This window comes from Thamnophis sirtalis, unplaced genomic scaffold (assembly GCF_051295495.1).
Source record: "Thamnophis sirtalis isolate CommonGarterSnake01/CBP01778 unplaced genomic scaffold, rThaSir2_p1.2 scaffold_3, whole genome shotgun sequence".
Lineage (NCBI taxonomy): Eukaryota > Metazoa > Chordata > Lepidosauria > Squamata > Natricidae > Thamnophis > Thamnophis sirtalis.
In genome coordinates this window covers 172,060,268-172,078,982 of record NW_028261383.1, presented here as the reverse complement: position 1 = coordinate 172,078,982, position 18,715 = coordinate 172,060,268, and the positions used below count along the sequence as shown (strand labels likewise).

The 18,715-nt window shown below is 41.2% G+C and overlaps 1 protein-coding gene across 1 annotated transcript; it reads right to left on the bottom strand.

The window, feature by feature from the left end:
* Nucleotides 1-4,968: 4,968 nt before the first annotated feature.
* On the bottom strand, nt 4,969-17,134 carry LOC148048383 (intercellular adhesion molecule 1-like). The gene is made up of 6 exons (XM_087708290.1): nt 16,855-17,134; nt 13,079-13,339; nt 9,404-9,721; nt 8,718-8,996; nt 7,587-7,829; nt 4,969-5,703 (listed from the first exon to the last, which is right to left on the bottom strand). The coding sequence occupies exons 1-6, from the start codon at nt 17,132-17,134 to the stop codon at nt 5,504-5,506; spliced, it is 1,581 nt and encodes a 526-aa protein (XP_087564416.1). The 3' UTR covers nt 4,969-5,503.
* Between the last annotated feature and the right edge of the window lie 1,581 nt (nt 17,135-18,715).

Sequence of the window (18,715 nt, the reverse complement as noted above, 5' to 3'; positions counted from 1 at the left end):
TTACTCCTGAAGAGTATAGTAATTGGATGCTTCTCCTCACACACACATACATGAAGGTTTCCATCCTAATGAGTCAGGGGCCCAAAGCTATCATCAAATGCATTTAGATCTATTTGATCTCATGGAGTGGTTGTGGTAAGGGATGAGAAATCTATGAGGAAGTCTATGAGAAATCTATGAGAAATTCTATGAATGAGAAAGAGCCAAGGTGGCGCAGTGGTTAAATGCAGCACTGCAGGCTACTGCTAGATCAGCAGGTCAGCGGTTCAAATCTCACCGGCTCAGGGTTGACTCAGCCTTCCATCCTTCCGAGGTGGGTAAAATGAGGACCCAGATTGTTGGGGGCAATATGCTGACTCTCTGTAAACCGCTTAGAGAGGCCTGAAAGGCCTATGAAGCGGTATATAAGTCTACTGCTATTGCTATTGCTATTGCTATTGCTATTGCTAGTTTGAACAAGCCAGAGCAATTGGATGTAGCTCAGTGTGATTGGTCTTTTTCAGTCAAAAGCAAGAGTCCTTTCCCAATTTTCCTGGGGATCTCACTGCATGAGAATCCAGTGGATTTACCTGATAAGGGCCACTTGTACAAACTAACATTGCAATCATTGCACTGTTCCTTATATGGCCAAAGGCTCATAATTACTCTGTTCACCAACGGAATATAGTCCAGTAGTGTCTCCAAAATAATATTTTTTGGTCTTTTTTTTCTTTTTCATGAAGCTAAAAAGCTTGTAGTTGTTCTTTTCAAACATCCGGTTTATTTTCCCCTTCTTCTCAGGATTATAAGGTAAGGGTAGATAAGAAAAGGTCTCAGCCAGTGGTGGGATTCAGCCGGTTCGCACCTAATTGGGAGAACCGATTGGTAACTTTCTAAGCAGTTCGGAGAACCGGTTGTTGGAAGAAATCTTTTGGTTTTTCCCACTTTACAGGGCTAATCCTGTAAGGAAGGCAGGAAGGAAACATTTGGGAGTTATTTCTAGCCTCATCTTTATTGCCCTGCTTACAGAAACTGCCTCTCCGGTTAACTCTTATTACCATTGTAACAACTAAGGCGAAGTGCCCACCGACCTGAGTGACATTGACTTGGCCACGACCACATAATCACATGACCACTGAGCCTCACCTACCCAGATGGTCATTAGGGCAGAGAACTGGTTGGTAAGTTATTTGAATCCCACCACTGGTCTAAGCCTACAGAATAACAGAGCCGGAGGTGACCTTGGAGCAGGGGTGGGTTTCTCGCCCTGTTCCAACCGGATCGGTTGGAACGAGGCCGGCGGCGTCCTCGCGCACGCAGCGGCGTCCTCGCGCACGCACGCGGCACGCGTGTGCACGCACGCGGCGCGCGCATGCATATTAGCGTCTGCGCGATGCTCCAGCTGCTCCTGGAGGATCGCGCAGGCGTTCTGCGCATGCGTGGAAAGCGCGAAATTAAAAAAAAACTGGGTAAGGAGCGGGCGCGGGTGTGCGGGCGCGCGCGGGCGCGGGGGGGGGGCTTCGCCGTTCCCGGAAGTTACTTACTTCCGGGTTCGGCGACCAACCGGATCGCAGGGACCGGTGCGAACCGGTTGAAACCCAGCCCTGCCTTGGAGGTCTTCTAGTCCAACCCTCTGCTCAAGCAGGAAACTCTGTACCATTTCAGACAAGTGGCTGTGTCCAGTCTCTTCTTAAAAGCCTCCAGTGATGGATCACCCACAACCTCTGGAGGTAAGTCGGATTAGTTGTTCTAACTGTTAGGAAGTTTCTCCTTAGTTCTAGATTGAATCTCTCCTTGATTAGTTTGCATTCATTGCTTCTTGTCCAGCCCTCAGGTGCTTTGGAAAATAGGTTGATCCTCTCTTCTTTATGGCAGCCCCTCAAATATTGGAACATTGCTATCATATCATTCCTAGTTCTTCTTTTCTCTGGTCTACTATACCCAGTTCAGTGGTGGGTTGCTTATTCCGTTCCAACCGGTTCGGTTGGAACGGGGCCGGCGGCATCCTCGTGCACAAACACAGTTCACGCATGCATCTTAGCGCCTGCGCGATGCTCCAGCTGCTCGCGGAGAATTGCGCAGGCGCTGTATGTGCCATGCGCCTGCGCGGAAGCACAGAAGCCTTCAAAGACCAGTAAGGAGCGCAGGCGGGCGGGCGGGCTTTTTGGCATTCCCGGAAGTTACTTACTTCCGGGTTCGCCGACCAACCGGTTCGCGGGGACCGCCACGAACCAGTTGAAGCCCACCCCTGACCCAGTTCCTGCTACTGTTCTTCACGTTTTAGCCTCCAGCCCCTTAATCATCTTTGTTGCTCATCTCTGCACTCTTTCCAAAGTCTCAACATGTTTTTTTATATTGTGGTGACCAGAACTGATGCAATATTCCAAGTGTGATCTTACCAAGCCATTATAAATTGTTACTAAGTGATTGACAACTAGGACTTTGAAATCCTTCTCACAGTCACTACTATTAAGTCACCAGGTATCTCCTATTTTATACCCATGATTTGGGTTTTCTTGCCTAAATTAGAACCTTACTTTTGTCACTCTTGAGAGAAAAGCTTGTGAGGGAGCTGGGAGATTTCAATGTATGTTTCCACTCTGCAATCTCCAGTCTGAGGTACAGACTTTAAGTTGAATGCTGGGCACTGTTCCTGGGCCTACCACTGGGAACCAGTATGCTCCATCCACTTTCTTGTGGCTTCCTTCCCCCCTCCCAAGGCCTGGCATTTAAGAATTAAAGAACTTCAAGGGCATGGTAAAAAAGGAAGGAAGGAAAGAAGGACAGTCACAGACAGTTTTTTAATGGGCTGGACATATGTGCTCATATAATCATGTCCCTTTCATTCTCCAAGAGGAAATGAATGGTCAGAAGGTCAGTCTGTTCCTGCCTGGTCCTTCAAGGCATCTCACTTTCATTAATTTATTCTTTCATGCACATATCTTTAAGGTGACCAGACGTACCGATTTCAGTGTGACAAGCACGCTTTATAACAATTTTTCCCGTGTCCCTCCGCGTTTTAAAAAAGTCCCAATTTTCTGGCTTCGTGTTGAAAGCCCAGTGGATTTGCTTAAGAAATCCTAACCGGGGCAAGACAAACGACACCCTGTTTAATCCCTCTCTCTCTCTCTGTCTCAGTACTTTCATTGAAGATATTAAAACATTAAATCAACAAAACGCACCTTCCCCCCCTGCGCCGTGCTGCGTCGCGTTTACCTAATTTTATAAGAAAAAAATGATCTAGTACCATAGAGCTGCAGGAAATGGCTAGAGAGGTCGCCAGTGTTACTTCCTGGATTTTCTCAAGGGGGGGCACGGAGGTTGGAGGACTGCTCCAAAATGGTGGGAAAGTTTCAATTTGCTCAATTCTTTGTATTAACATCTGTATCATTTTGAATTGACTTGGAGTTTCTGCCTGCTGGTAAGTGTGCTGGGTTTTTTTCTTTTATTTTTTAATGCATTTTAAAATAATGTAGGATTTTAAAAATGTGCAGCTGCTGTTTTTTTTATTCAAAACAATATGTGTAACACTATGATGTGCCATGGAAAAATCATTAAAAAAAAACCTGAAAGAACAAAGGTTTTTTTTTAGGGTATTTTCCTGATCAAAACTATAATTGTTTCTGCATGACACCCTTAATCACAAATAGCCAACTACACTTCATTCTAAATAGTTTTATTTCCTTTATTGTATGTGATTACTCAAGTCCAAAAACTGAGTTAATTGGATAAACTCAGCTCCACAATTTACTAAATATACAGTTACAGGAATTTCATGTATAGTATGCTGTCTCTTAGGGTTTATTGAACATAGGAGAATAATATGAGAGGGATTTGATGTAAAATAAGCTCTTTTAATAAATTCAAAATCAACGCAGCAGACAAGACATGGGAGTGAACATAATACACACTTTAACATTTTTTTTCTTTTAGCCATCAAATACTGCAGCAAGTGTGTCAGTAATAATAGCAAGACAGGCATAGAATTTTCCAGCAAGGTTAATTTTACTTTTTTATGGTTTTGATGTTGTATTTAATTTTATCTGTATTAGAAACTTATGAAGGCTGTGCAACATTTTGAGGAGATATAGAGTATGTAAAGGCATGAATACAGTAGAACCTCTGGTCACAACCATAATTCGTTGCATAACTTTGGTCACAAACTGATTTGGTCATGAATCAAACCTAATTTTGGAAATTTGGCGCTTAGAAAAAAAATGGTGCAGAAGGGGAAATCAGCAGCGGGGAGAATGTGAATATTTTGGTCAGAAGCGTTTGTGACCAGAGGTTCTACTGTATAACATCTTCACTTAAGACTTAAGATTCACTTAAGATATAACATCTTCACTTAAGATTCACTTAAGAACTGTGGCAAGAAAGGCGGTATAGTGACCAAAGTTACAATGGCATTGAAAAAAGTGACCGATGACCATTTTTCACACTTAGCGACCATTTTCACACTTAGCGACCATTGCAGCATCCTCATGGTCACGTGATCAAAATTCGGATGTTTGGCAACAGTTACAATTTATATTTGTAAATTGTAGTTATGTTGAAATAAAAAAAACCCATTACAATACTATTTTTGCGTTGTATGAAAAATTTTGTTGCTCCATATAAATTTTTTAATCCCCCCCCCCTCGGTCAAAGGTGTCCTTCTTTACCAATCTGAAAATCTGGTCACCTTACATATCTTGTCTGCCACAAATGCATTTCCTTCTGCCAAGGAGAGTCCTTCAACACAAGTGATTGCATTTGCTTTTTCTCACAAAAGAATTCTAACATCAGCGGTTCTCAGCCCTCTGTATCTTAAGGTCCATTATTCGTTCTTTCTAGGACTGGGTCCCAGCATAAGAGAAACAAAAAGGCTTCCTCTCCTCCCTCCTGAAATAAGTATTATATACCTATATGTAAAACATCCATATGTTGACATATATTCTGTGGTCATATTTGTCATTCATAGTCTTTTGAGGGCTTGAAGTTTCAATGAAACTTAGCAATGAACTAAGTTGTTAACTAATGAAAGTTAGCAAAGAGCATGAGTTGCGTTACAGATACTTTTGGTTTACTTCTAAGTCCCATCTGCAGCATGCGGGCAACCAATTCAGAACTATTGTTCTACCCCTGGGCAGTGCCAATGAAAGCATCCCCAAAGAAGGCTGTCAAGTTATACCAAGTGCTTAAGAATACACTATAGAAAAATAAAATCTTCTTCCTCAAGACACTTTCTTCTCCCAGATGACCATGAAGTAGGACTTTGAGTAGGATCTCCTCAACAAAATCAAGAAGCAATGGTGCAATGCACCTTTGCGGTTGCATGCTTTCACTGAGGCATTTACAAATGCTGTAACTCAGAAAAACCTAGATAACTCAGCCCAAGAAAATATAAATGAATAACGACTTGACGGCATGTAATTAACATCTTCTTTTTGCAGCTAAGTAGAGTGATGAACACTGAACACAGCTACACTCCTGCTGGCATTGGGACAAGTGGTTCTTCAGTTTGTAGTAAACACCGGTCTGTTTAGACATTTGCTTCGCCATTCAGGAATCTTTGCTCCGCTGAGTTTTGAGCAGTTTGTGGTGGCTGTCGCTGTTTCTTTTGCAGTCGGTATTCCACAAGCTTTTGTTTATAGCTTATCCAATAAGCTATGCCAGCCACAAGAGCAATAAACACCACCACAGCAACTGTATAGCCAATGATATGGCCAATGGATTGAGGAGCTGCGAAAGGGGAAAAAAATGAATGCATTAAAATTTAGCATTGAGTAGGTCCATAGCATTACAGTTCTACCAACTATGCAGTAATAGTAGCAGTTATTTTTCAGGCATGGTCAGGGGTGGGTTCCTGCCAGTTCTAACCTCTTCTAAAGAAGAGATTACACAAATCTACAGTGCCGTTTAGAACCAGTTCCAGCTCTCTCCCACAGGCTGTCCGTAGTTCATCAAGAAGAAGAGCGAGAGGAGGAATTCTGGGAGTTGAAGTCCACAAGTCTTAAAGCTGTCAAGTTTGAACACCCCTGGGGTCTTTTTCTAAAGGGTTAGGGGTGCGAAGGTATTGTAACTTGACAGCTTTAAGTCATGCATGTTTCAAATGCCAGAGTTTCTGAGCCAACATTTTGGTTGCTAAGCAAGAGCATTGTTAAGTGAATTTCACCACATTTTACAAGTTGGCCACGCCCATTCAGTCACATGGCCGGCAAGCCACTCCCACCTGGTCACATGGCCAGCAAGCCATTTCCACTCAGTCACATGGCCGGCAAGCCACTCCCACAAAGCAGGCCACACCTACAGAAGAGGTTCTAAAACATTTTGAAACCCACCACTGGGCATGTAGGCAGAACTGCCTTGTGGGAAATGTAGCTCCATAACATGTGACCACATCTGTGTTCCCTGATTGGGCAGCAGGATACTCTGCACAGGAAAAATGATTTATTACTGGTCACTCTCTGAATCGCCCTTTGTCTACCAGAAAGCAGTCTTGCGTCACAGCATGGGTTAGAGAAATTAATGTCTTTTTACACCACGTAATGGAACCAGATTAAAGAAGTCAGAAGTATCTTAACACTGAACTGTAAGTTTTACCATTAAGAATGTCTGATAATAAACTTGATCTGAAAGAGATTCCTACGCGTGGAGTTAATTGGCTGCCCAAGCGAGACCTCATTGCCCGGGACAGAACATGTACTGTTAATCAGTAGGTTTAACTTTCCGAACTTTAAGATGTGTGGACTTCAACTCCCAGAATTCTCCAGTTGGAGGAATTCTCCATCCCTAGTTTCAAAGTTCTGCTGAGTCTCAATCTGTCTTGCTGTTTATTGTTTTTGTGTATGCCTTCAGGTTACTCTTGACTCCTGCCAACAGAGAAATCCCTGAAGATTTCATGGCAAGATTTTCAGAAGTGGCTTGCTGTTGCCTTCTTGCTAGGACAGAGAAAGGCTGAATGGCTCAAAGTCAAAGACTTTAAGCTTAAAGCAAGAGTAGAACTCAGTCTCTTGATTTTTATCCTGGTACTATAACCAAACTACCCCGTTTTCTGTTAGGAAAACTTAACTTGCAAAAAGTTAGTCCCTTGCTGAGATTCCTCACATTTTAGGAAATGTTCTAGGTGAAAAACTCTGAGCCGGGTTGATATCTCCGAATTCTAAAAGAGGTATCGGGAATGTTTTGCTGCATCTAAATACACACTCTCTGCAAGTGGCTGCCTTCCTTAAATGTTAGCTGCCTGTTCTCCTAATCCCTAGCTGGTGGGATGGACGCAGGGGATGAGAATCAAAAGTTAATATATTTCTTTGGCATTAGGCCAGAAAATGGTGAATCAAAGGTAAGTATTATCTGGGTGCATGAAAATCAGTTCATATCCACACATAAGGGAACCTCTTCACTATTCATAGTAGATGCTTGCTTTTATCCATTAGAAACGTTATCAGCCTTTCTGGATTGCGTCATAGTTGGAAGTGATACCAACAGCTGGGATGAGGATTCCTATCACTTTCTTTTATTGGGTTACATTTCTAACTTAGATGTGACAAATGAACTTTAACATAGTCCTGGTTAAGCAATACTAGCCCACAATTCTAGTTCTTTAGAGCAAGAGGTGAACTTACATTCAACGTGTATGGTCACATCTCTAACATCAAAGCCATACTGGTTGGTAGCATTACAGTGATAAATGCCACCATGCTCTCTCTGGACTAGCTGTGGTTCCCCAATGTTATAAGGTCGCCCATCTTTCCAGCACTGAACAGTTGGTGTGGGGTTGCCCAGGGCTGAACAAGTAAATGATGTTGTACTTCCCTCCTTCCAAGTCAGGGCATGGGGACATTTGGAATCATCTATTTGGGGACGATCTAGAATGGAGAAGACAATGTGGTTAATTTCAGTAGTAATAATATTCAGTGTGATGTAGAGGTGGGTTCCTACCAGTTTGCACCTATACGGTAGAACCGGTTCATCAAATCTACTGAACCGGTTAGAAGAGGTTCCACCAGTGGACCTGGAAAGCAGGCCACACCTACAAAAGAGGTTCCAAAATTTTTTGAAACCCACCACTGCCACACGCACACAGACAGACAGACAGACAGACTGACACAGAGAGAGAGAGAAAGAAAAAGAAAGGAAGAAATAAATAAATAAAGAAAAAAGAAAGAAAAAGAGTGAGAGAGAGATGAAAGAAAAAAAGAAAAAAGGGACAGAGAGACAAAAGGAAGGAGGGAGAGGGAGAGGGAGAGAGAGAGAGAGAGAGAGAACACATGGCCAGCAAGCCACTCCTACCAGGTCACATGGCTGGCAAGCCACTCCCACAAAGGAGGCCACACCCACAGAGTAGGTTCCAAATTTTTTTTGAAACCCACCACTGATGCAGGGACACTGTTGGCTGGCAATGTGAGAAAAACTGGAAACTGTTTCTCAGTCATTTGCAATCAGATTTCCCAAATCCTGGCATTCTATTCCATGCTTCATTCTCTCCAATGATTTGCATTAGATTCAAGCTCCGTGTGTATTTAATTTGAGTAGGAATATGGTTCACCCGTTAGTAGTTGTTCTTCAGTCTCAATGAAAATACAACTAGGAAGAATTTCTTCAATTCCATTCATTTCAAAGAGCTTCAGCTACTTAAACAATCTGATTTTTTTTTAACTGAAGTTTTCTTTTTCAAAATAAGTCATAACTAATAATAGATGGAAGACAACTCTTCTAATTCTCTCTGTGTTAATAATTACAGATATGAGACTCACCAAACACATTCACCATCTTTGTCACACTTTTGGCCACTGGCCCCAGAGACACCGAGCAGAGCAACTGATGCTCTCCAACTGAGGAAGCGGCTATCACAGCCTGGGCACTTGCCAAGTCCCCCATCACAATGGTGTTGAAGGTCAGAGGTTTCCCTGCAAACCACAGACGAAACCTGGCCTCTTTGGCTGGGGAAACCTCAGGTGCATCACACGTCACTTTCATCGGGGTCCCAGCTTCTAAGAACAGGCCAGCGTGGAGCAGGGGAGTCTTTGCAAAATCTGCCAACGAAGAAAGAGAAATCATGTCAGTTATTGCAAAAGAAATCACAGCCACAATAGTACCTTCTCCTTAGCCTCTCAGGGGGTGAGTGCTGTTGGGGCAACTGTAGCAGAGATGGTATGCTGCCGGTACGCACCTGTTCGCGCGAACTGGTAGTGGCGGTGGTGCAAGGCTCCGCCCACCCACCCTGATATCATCACGGACCTTCTGGGCATGTGCGCACGCTTGCTACCGCTACCGAACCGGTAGTGAAGAAAATAGGATACCATTATTGAACTGTAGGGGGCATCAAATCTGTGCAAACAGTGGAATAGGTGGACCAACCCCTCCTGTGGAGAATTAGCATTGTCTAGCCACAGGGTGTAGTATGTCTAAATCAGAACGGGAGCAATGGATGGGATCTCACCAAAAGTCCATAATGATATGCCCTGGGAGGTCTTTTTCAGGAGTGGTCCTCTTGGTCTCAGATCCAGGGATGTTTGGCAGGTGATTATCTTGTTGTAGTCATCTTTCTGAGCTTTTATGATATGGTTGACCTCAACAGCATCAACTTGAGTGTGAGTGTAATCCTTAAAGGTTTTTATCAGAAGTTGCTCTTCTCCTTTCAGCAAGGTCACGGTGAGGTTCCGGATGGGGGCTACACCAAAAACTTGGCATGTCAATTTATACAGTTTGTCCACTTCCATTTTTGGTACTGGAAGCAGTTCAATACTCGCTGGAGATTCTGAAATGAAATAAAATGTTCCAAATCAGTTTTGTTTGATTAGCATATGCTGGAAGTATAAACAAGCAATAGCACGGCTCTTTTGTTATTTATTCTATGCAATAACATTCTCTATACCTAAGTACATATTTTCCAGCTTGGAAAATACGTGTATTTTTAGATTTTTATATGCCTATAACAGACAGTGGATGGGATGCCTTAGCTTTACCAAAAGAAATATCTTGCCTCTTGTCATCTGAAAGATCTATTTCTATTTGTTTCCCCTAGTTAGATAATTATTTCCATCTTTTGCCTTAGCTACGTGCCTGCTTTCTTGCTAGACATTAATGTAGATAATCCTCACCAAAATATTTCTACAATCTCATAATCACAGTTCCACTTTTGCTGTAGGAGGGTGGAAGGAATTTGCCTCAGGGGAAGGATTGATATTGTTTTTTTCTGTTTGTTTATTTATATTTTTCCTACCCACATAGCAATTTGAAAGCATACAAATGTGAGGAGATAAATAGATACCACTTTGGTGGGAAGATAACAGTGTTTTGTGCACCTTGGCATATAGTCATGCTGGCCACATGACCACAGAAATCTCTTTAGGCAATGCTGGCTAAGAAACGGAGATAACTAGTATACATAAAATCATTATTATCCTTATCCTTTTTAAAACAAAAAGTTCTAAAGTATTCAATTCATAGATATATTAGTTTTTCATTGTATCATTGTTAATTTATTTCACAGCATGATTGTGTTATCATTTAACTCCTTCAGTTAAAGCATGAGTAAAACATTTTTCATTTCCAAGTTTCTTCCCCCAGCCACTGATAAAACAAGTCCCATATCTTATAAAATTGCTCATCCTCTTGTTCTCTAATTTCAAGTGTCAATTTACTCATTTCTGCACAGTCCATTATTTTTCGGATAACTTCTTCCTGTTTTGGTATTGTTTCATTTTTCCAGTTTTTTGCAAATATGATTCTGGCTGCTGTTAACACATGGTGATATAATGTATAACGTTAAGAACATACTACAATGATATCTTGTCGTTGATAAATAATTTTAATAAGGGAATAATTGAAAATTGGTATGTGTATATATATATATATATATATATATATATATATATATATATATATATATATATATATATATATATATATATAGCGACTATTTAGAATATTTTGTTGAAAAATGAAGGAATAAGATTTCTGTTTGAATGTATGATGTACAAGGATAATAATGAACATAAGCATACCTGATAGTCGATTGGTGGAATTATGCATAATTGAAAACAGTGATATACAAATATAAAGGGTTGGTAAAAAAAAATATTTTTTCTATTACATGGGATTATATAAAGGTATACTGTTATAAAAAAGATAATCAAGAATGTAAGGGAATCATGATTTACTGGAAAAAAATAATATTAATTGTAACTGAACATATACTGTACAATGAAAGTGAGGTATTTAGTTATACTAGATGAAAAATCTGAAATGGTTAATATTATTCGAGAATATGGATGTTAAAACACCTGTAACCAAACGACATGCTGTAAGTGATGATGGTTTTTTGTTGTTGTTGTTGTTGTTGTGTGCTTGTGTTGTCTATGTAATAAAAATAAAAATTATTAAAAAAAAGAAACGGAGATAAGCCCTTCCCCCTAGAGTCAGATTCAACTGGACAGGGAAAACCTTTACCTTTTAATTATATTTCACATTTCTAAACTGCCCATCTACCAATTTTTTGCCATCTATCTAGCTACAACCCGAAGCCTTATTTGAAGGCTCTTTCTATTGATGAAACAGGGTACCATACACCAGATTCAGCGCCACTCGCTACCTTTGGCTAATTAGTTTCTGTAGGTAAATTTCTGTCCTCCGTGTTTGACACTCTGCTTCTTGATGCAACTGCATCTTTTCCTGGCTTTCTCCCAGTGGTGGGTTTCAAAATTGTTTAGAAACTCTTCTGTAGGTGTGGCCTGCTTTGTGGGAGTAGCTTGCCAGCCATGTGACCAGGTGGGAGTGGCTTGGCAGTCATGTGGCTAGGTGGGCATGGCCAACTTGTAAAATGTGGGAAACTCACTTAACAACGCTCTTGCTTAGCAACCAAAATGGCTCAGAAACTCTGGCATTTCTAGCTGCTGGCTCCCCCCCCCCCTGAGCCTTGAGTTTGACACTCCTGCTATCGGCCATTATCTTAGAGAGGCCTTACATTTTGTGTTCTCAGATTGGAATGTACTATATTATTAAATGTACTGTATTATTGTACCAGATTGTTAAAAGTTGTATTTTATTATTATGTACCATGCCCAGTGGTGGGTTTCAAATTTTTTTAGAACCTCTTCTGTAGGTGTGGCCTGCTTTGTGGGAGTGGCTTTCTGGCCATGTGACTGAGTGGAAGTGGCTTGCTGACCATGTAACCTGGTGGGAGTGGCTTGCCAGCCATGTGACCTGGTGGGCATGGCCAACTTGTAAAATGTGGTGAAACTCACTTAACAATGCTCTTTCTTAGCAACCAAAATGTTGTCTCAGAAACTCTGGCATTTGAAGCACACAAGTCTTAAAGCTGTCAAGTTACAAGACCCTCGCATCCCTAACCCTTTAGAAAAAAAACCCAGGGATGTTCAAACTTGACAGCTTTAAGACTTGTGGACTTCAACTCCCAGAATTCCTCCTCCAGTCATGTTGGCTCAGCAACTCTGGCATTGACGTCTGCAAGTCTTAAAGCTGTCAAGTTACAAGACCCTCGCATCCCTAACCCTTTAGAAAAAAAACCCAGGGATGTTCAAACTTGACAGCTTTAAGACTTGTGGACTTCAACTCCCAGAATTCCTCCTTCAGTCATGTTGGCTCAGGAACTCTGGCATTGAAGAGAGAAAGACTTAAAGGTGTCAAGTTACAAGACCCTCGCACCCCTAACCCTTTAGAAAAAAACCCCAGGGGTGTTCAAACTTTACAGCTTTAAGACTTGTGGACATCAACTCCCAAAATTCCTCCTCTCGCTCTTCATCTTGATGATGTGCGGATGGGTGGGGGGAGGGAGCTGGAACCGGTTCTAAACGGCACTGTAGATTTGTGGAACCTTCTATAGAAGAGGTTAGAACTGGCAGGAACCCACCCCTGGTTTCTCCTGAATCTGAGCCGGGTTCTGAAAGGATGGGAGCATCCTATTCCCACACAAAAATCAAAGAGCTATAGCTATAGCCTGTGTAAATTTGAAATGTGTGGACTTCACATCCTAGAATTCTTATTAAAGACCATATTGGTTGGAGAATTCTGGAGGTTGAAGTCCAACCATCTTAAAATTCTCCAGTTCGGGTAACACTAGAACATAATTGACACCATCCAGCAAGTGACTTACTATAAATAATGATGTTTGCCTTTGGAGATTTCTTCTGTCCAGTCTTACATTCAGCATAGCACAAAGGGCTGGCTGCCCAGTAGTTCACATTGCTGAGACGAAAGGCTTTCCAATTGGAACCATTTCCAATGGGAACCTTTGTATAGGCAGACTCAATGCCAATATGTTCACAGGTACTGGTGCAGTTCATGTCAAGAGAGCCTCCAAATTCCACCACAGGATTTGGGGGCCAAATTTCCACATAATCTTGCTCTGCAGTTCCTGAAATCAAAATAGAGATAGCTGATGCAAAAATGAATGGAAATAGGTGAGTAGAGGAAAAGTTAGAAATTAATACTGAATAATAGGAAACCCAACGTGTGTTTAGTTCAGACACAGAGCTTCAATAGGGACAAACTTGCAAACTTAACATCCTTATTTGGAAAATGAATTCAGACTGCTGTTTATATACTACTCCAATTGCATCTGATTCTGGATTGCTTACAGACTCCCAAGCAACAGTAAAATTAAAAACCCAACTGTGCATGACTTACTGAAGCTCTGAGGCAGTGGTGGGTTTCAAAATTTTTTAGAACCTCTTCTGTAGGTGTGGCCTGCTTTGTGGGAGTGGCTTGCTGACCATGTGACTGGGTGGGAGTGGTTTGACGGCCATGTGACTGGGTGGGCGTGGCCAACTCGTAAAATGTGGTGGTTGCTTAGCAACCAAAATGTTGGCTCAGAAACTCTGGCATTTGAAACATGCATGTCTTAAAGCTGTCAAGTTACAAGACCCTCGCACCCCTAACCCTTTAGGAAAAAAACCCCAGGGGAGTTCAAACTTGACAGCTTTAAGACTTGAGGACTTCAAATCCCAGAATTCCTCCTCTCGCTCTTCATCTTGATGATGTACGGACGGGTGGGGGGAGGAAGCTGGAATCGGTTCTAAACAGCACTGTAGATTTGTGGAATCTCTTCTATAGAAGAGCTTAGAACTGGCAGGAACCCACCCCTGCTCTGAGGATTATCGCTGGCCCATGTATGCAATTAACATCAATGAAAGAAGAAACACACCCCGGAGACACAAAAACGTGTTGAAACAAGTGAATCTTAATAGCTCTACAGAAAGACAACAGAGATGCGAATCTTTTAGAATGGCAGAAGGGTATCAACAAATTTGTATGGGCCGGAAAGAAGCTGAGGGTAAAGATGAAAATAATGCAAGATGTACGCGAGAGAGGAGGCTTGAAATTACCTAACCTAAAATTATATTATGATGCAGTGGCGCTATCCGCAATTAGCGATTGGACCCATTTAACCAACGATAGAATACTGAATATCGAGGGATACGATCTGGTATATGGTTGGCATGCTTACTTGTTATTCAACAAAAAATTGGATAAGAATTTTAAAAGTCATATCTCAAGAAATGCTTTACTGCGGGTCTGGAAAAAATACCAATATAAACTAAATGACAAGTTACCCATGTGGGCAATTCCTAGACATGCAATTGAAAATATGAATATAGCACAAAAACAGGATAGAATCACCTACAGACAACTTCTCACTTTGGAAAGGGGGGGTGCTACAACTAAAATCTTTAGAGGCATTGAAAGAGGAGAAGGTAGTTCAAACATGGTTTCAGTATGGCCAATTACAGGCCAGGTGGAAAATATACCAAAAAACTGGTTTTATCCAAGTTGAGGATAATTTGTTTAACCAAATAAGAGATCAAAGTTTAATGCATATAAAGAGGATATATAATGTACTAATACAGATGGATTCGGAAACGGAACTAGTTAAAGATTGTATGATAAAGTGGGCTCAAAATATTGAAGAACCAATAATGTTGGACACATGGGAAAGAATATGGGTAAGAAATGTGAAATTCACACAAGCACAAAACCTGAGAGAAAATTTTTATAAGATGTTTTATAGATGGCACTTAGATCCTAGAAAGCTGGCTTCTATGTATCCGAATGTACAGTCTAAATGTTGGAGATGCGGTTCTCTCGATGCTACATATTTTCATATATGGTGGACTTGTCAAAAGGTTAAGGGATTTTGGATAAAAATGTGGTGGATTATGCAAAATATCTTTAAAAGAAGGATAAAGTTTACTCCTCAGTTATTTTTACTAGGTATATGTACTGATTTTATAGCGGTAGAGACTAATTTGGTTCTGCACCTAATAACAGCAGCAAGACTGTTAGTGGCGCAATACTGGAAGAAGGAAGACTTGCCTACAACTCAAGAATGGACATTGAAAGTTACAAACCTAGCCGAAATGGTGAAAATATCGGCATATCTTAAAGACCATTCAAATGAGAGATATAAACGAGACTGGAAAAAATGGATTGACTATATACAAAACAAATACGGGACTAAGAAATTACAGATAGCCTATGCTTAAGATTAGGAATAATCTAAACTGTTCATAGCTAGTGCAACAGGAAGAAGCTGAGTTCAATGCAGAGATGTTATTAACTTCTTTTTTTAATTTCCTTTGTCTTAATATATTTTAGACTGTGTTTGTTAAAAATCTATACCGTTTACGGGTTCTGGGAAGTCGGGGGGGGGAGGGAGGTGGGGTGTTAGGGGGGAGGGGGGAATATATAGTATGTGTTAGATTTTAAAGTAACATGATTGCACTTGTATACTGTTGCTCTTTAATTCCACTGTAAAAAGAGGACAAGCTGAATATATTAATAGATAGTAGAAATACACCGAAGGGAGGAGTAGAGGGATAGAAGAAAGAGGGGTAGAGAGGGTGGGAGAGAAGATTGGAGGGAGGGTGAGAGGGAAGGGAGGGAGTGGATTGGGAGAGAGGAGTGGTAGAGGGGGAGGGGAAGTAGGGTAGAGGGGAATGATGGAGGGAAGATGGAAAGTTGGAGGGGGGTGAAAGAAAGAGGTGTATGGAGGGTCTAAGAGGTACATTGGGTTTCTATTTTGGGGGGTATTGCTGACAAGAGGAATTGCTGTGTTTATTGTTTAATGTTGTATTGCCCCGGTTATGCACAGTATATATATGTGACTGTATGAAAATGAAAAATGGAAAATAAAAAACATATTTTACAAGAGAATTACATATATATATATATGTGTGTGTGTGTGTGTGTGTGTGTTTATTTGTGCTGATAAATAAATAAAGGGAGACTAGTATAGATCTATTTCAAGCTATTTAGCTCTCATCAGCTAGCCATACCCTTACTGGGATTTGAACCTGGGCTAGATTACATACTAGGCAGACTTCTTAGCCATTAGGCCACAGGCTGTTATCTGTTATCAGTGAAGCCAGGGTGAAAGGTATCTATTAGATTTTTACAACCCCTGGTAAGCCCCAATTATGGGAGGAAGCTAACTGCTTCCATCATCTGTCAATCGGCTCGTCACAAGAGTCCATTTATTTATTTATCAGCACAAATAAAAAAACACAAATATAACAAAGGCAACAGTAAAAATATTGGGTTTCTGTCGTGATGGACTCTTGTGATGAGCCGATTGACAGATGATGGAAGCAGTTAGCTTCCTCCCATAATTGGGGCTTACCAGGGGTTGTAAATATATATATATGTAATTATATATATAATTGAGTTAAATAAATTAGGATGAGGATTGTTAGTTAGACATTTAAGGTATTGGAAATTAAGCTGAGACAGGTTGAATAATGAACGTGATTGCAATGTTGACACAAAATATTTGTACCTAGATGACATACTGCTTAATGGAAAATGGATTTATATAAAAATAAAAATAAAAATAATATTAAATCAGAACGGGAGCAATGGATGGGATCTCACCAAAAGTCCATAATGATATGCCCTGGGAGGTGTTTTTCAGGAGTGGTCCTCTTGGTCTCAGATCCAGGGATGTTTGGCAGGTGATTGTCTTGTTGTAGTCATCTTTCTGAGCTGTTATGTTATGGCTGACCGAAAAAGCATCAGCTTCAGGCCAAGGGTGATCCTCAAAGGTTTCTATCAGAAGTTGCTCATCTCCTTTCAGCAAGGTTACGGTGAGGTTCCGGATGGGGGCTACCCACAAAACATGGCATGTCAACTTATACGGCTTGCCGACTTCCATATCTGGTACTGGAAGCAGTTCAATACTCGTTGGAGATTCTGAAATGAAATAAAATGTTCCAAATCAGTTTTGTTTGATTACCATATGCTGGAAGTATAAACAAGCAATGGCACGGCTCTTCTGTTATTTATTCTATGCAATAAAATTAACTCTACCTAAATGTATATTTTCCTGTACATTCTAAGTCAAACCTAGTAGATTTCTATGTACCTATAACGGGCAGTGGATGGGATGCCTTAGCTTTACCAAAAGAAATATCTTGTCTCTTGTTATCTGAAAGATCTATTTCTATTTGTTTCCCCTAGTTAGATAATTATTTCCATCTTTTGCCTTAGCTACGTGCCTGCTTTCTTGCTAGACATTAATGTAGGTAATCCTCACCAAAATATTTCTACAATCTCATAATCACAGTTCCACTTTTGCTGTAGGAGGGTGGAAGGAATTTGCCTCAGGGGAAGGATTGATATTGGGTTCCTTTGTTTGTTTATTTGTATTTCTCCTACCTACATAGCAATTTGAAAGCATACAAATGTGAGTAGATAAATAGATACCACTTTGGTGGGAAGATAACAGTGTTTTGTGCACCTCGGCATATAGTCATGCTGGCCACATGACCACGGAAATCTCTTTAGGCAATGCTGGCTAAGAAATGGAGATAAGCCCTTCCCCCTAGAGTCAGATTCAACTGGACAGGGAAAACCTTTACCTTTTAATTATATTTCACATTTCTAAACTGCCCATCTTCCAATTTTTTGCCATCTATCTAGCTACAACCCGAAGCCTTATTTGAAGGCTCTTTCTATTGATGAAACAGGGTACCATACACCAGATTCAGCGCCACTCGCTACCTTTGGCTAATTAGTTTCTGTGGGTAACTTTCTGTCCTCTGTGTTTGACACTCTGCTTCTTGATGCAACTGCATCTTTTCCTGGGTTTCTCCCAGTGGTGGGTTTCAAAATTGTTTAGAACCTCTTCTGTAGGTGTGGCCTGCTTTGTGGGAGTGGCTTGCCAGCCATGTGACTGGGTGGGAGTGGCTTGTCCGCCATGTGACTGAGTAGGAGTGGCTTGGCAGTCATGTGGCTGGGTGGGCATGGCCAACTTGTAAAAAGTGGTGAAACTCACTTAACAACGCTCTTGCTTAGCAACCAAAATGTTGGCTCAGAAACTCTGGCATTTGAAGCACGCAAGTCTTAAAGCTGTCAAGTTACAAGTCCCTTGCACGCCTAACCCTTTAGAAAAAAACCCCAGGGGTGTTCAAACTTGACAGCTTTAAGACTTGTAGACTTCAACTCCCAGAATTCCTCCTCTCGCTCTTCATCTTGATGATGTACGGATGGGCGGGGGAAGAGAACTGGAACCGGTTCTAAACGGCACTGTAGATTTCTGGAACCTTCTATAGAAGAGGTTAGAACTGGCAGGAACCCATCCCTGGTTTCTCCTGAATCTGAGCCGGGTTCTGAAAGGATGGGAGCATCCTATTCCCACAGAAAAATCAAAGAGCTATAGCTATAGCCTGTGTAAGTTTGAAATGTGTGGACTTCACATCCTAGAATTCTTACTAAAGACCATATTGGTTGGAGA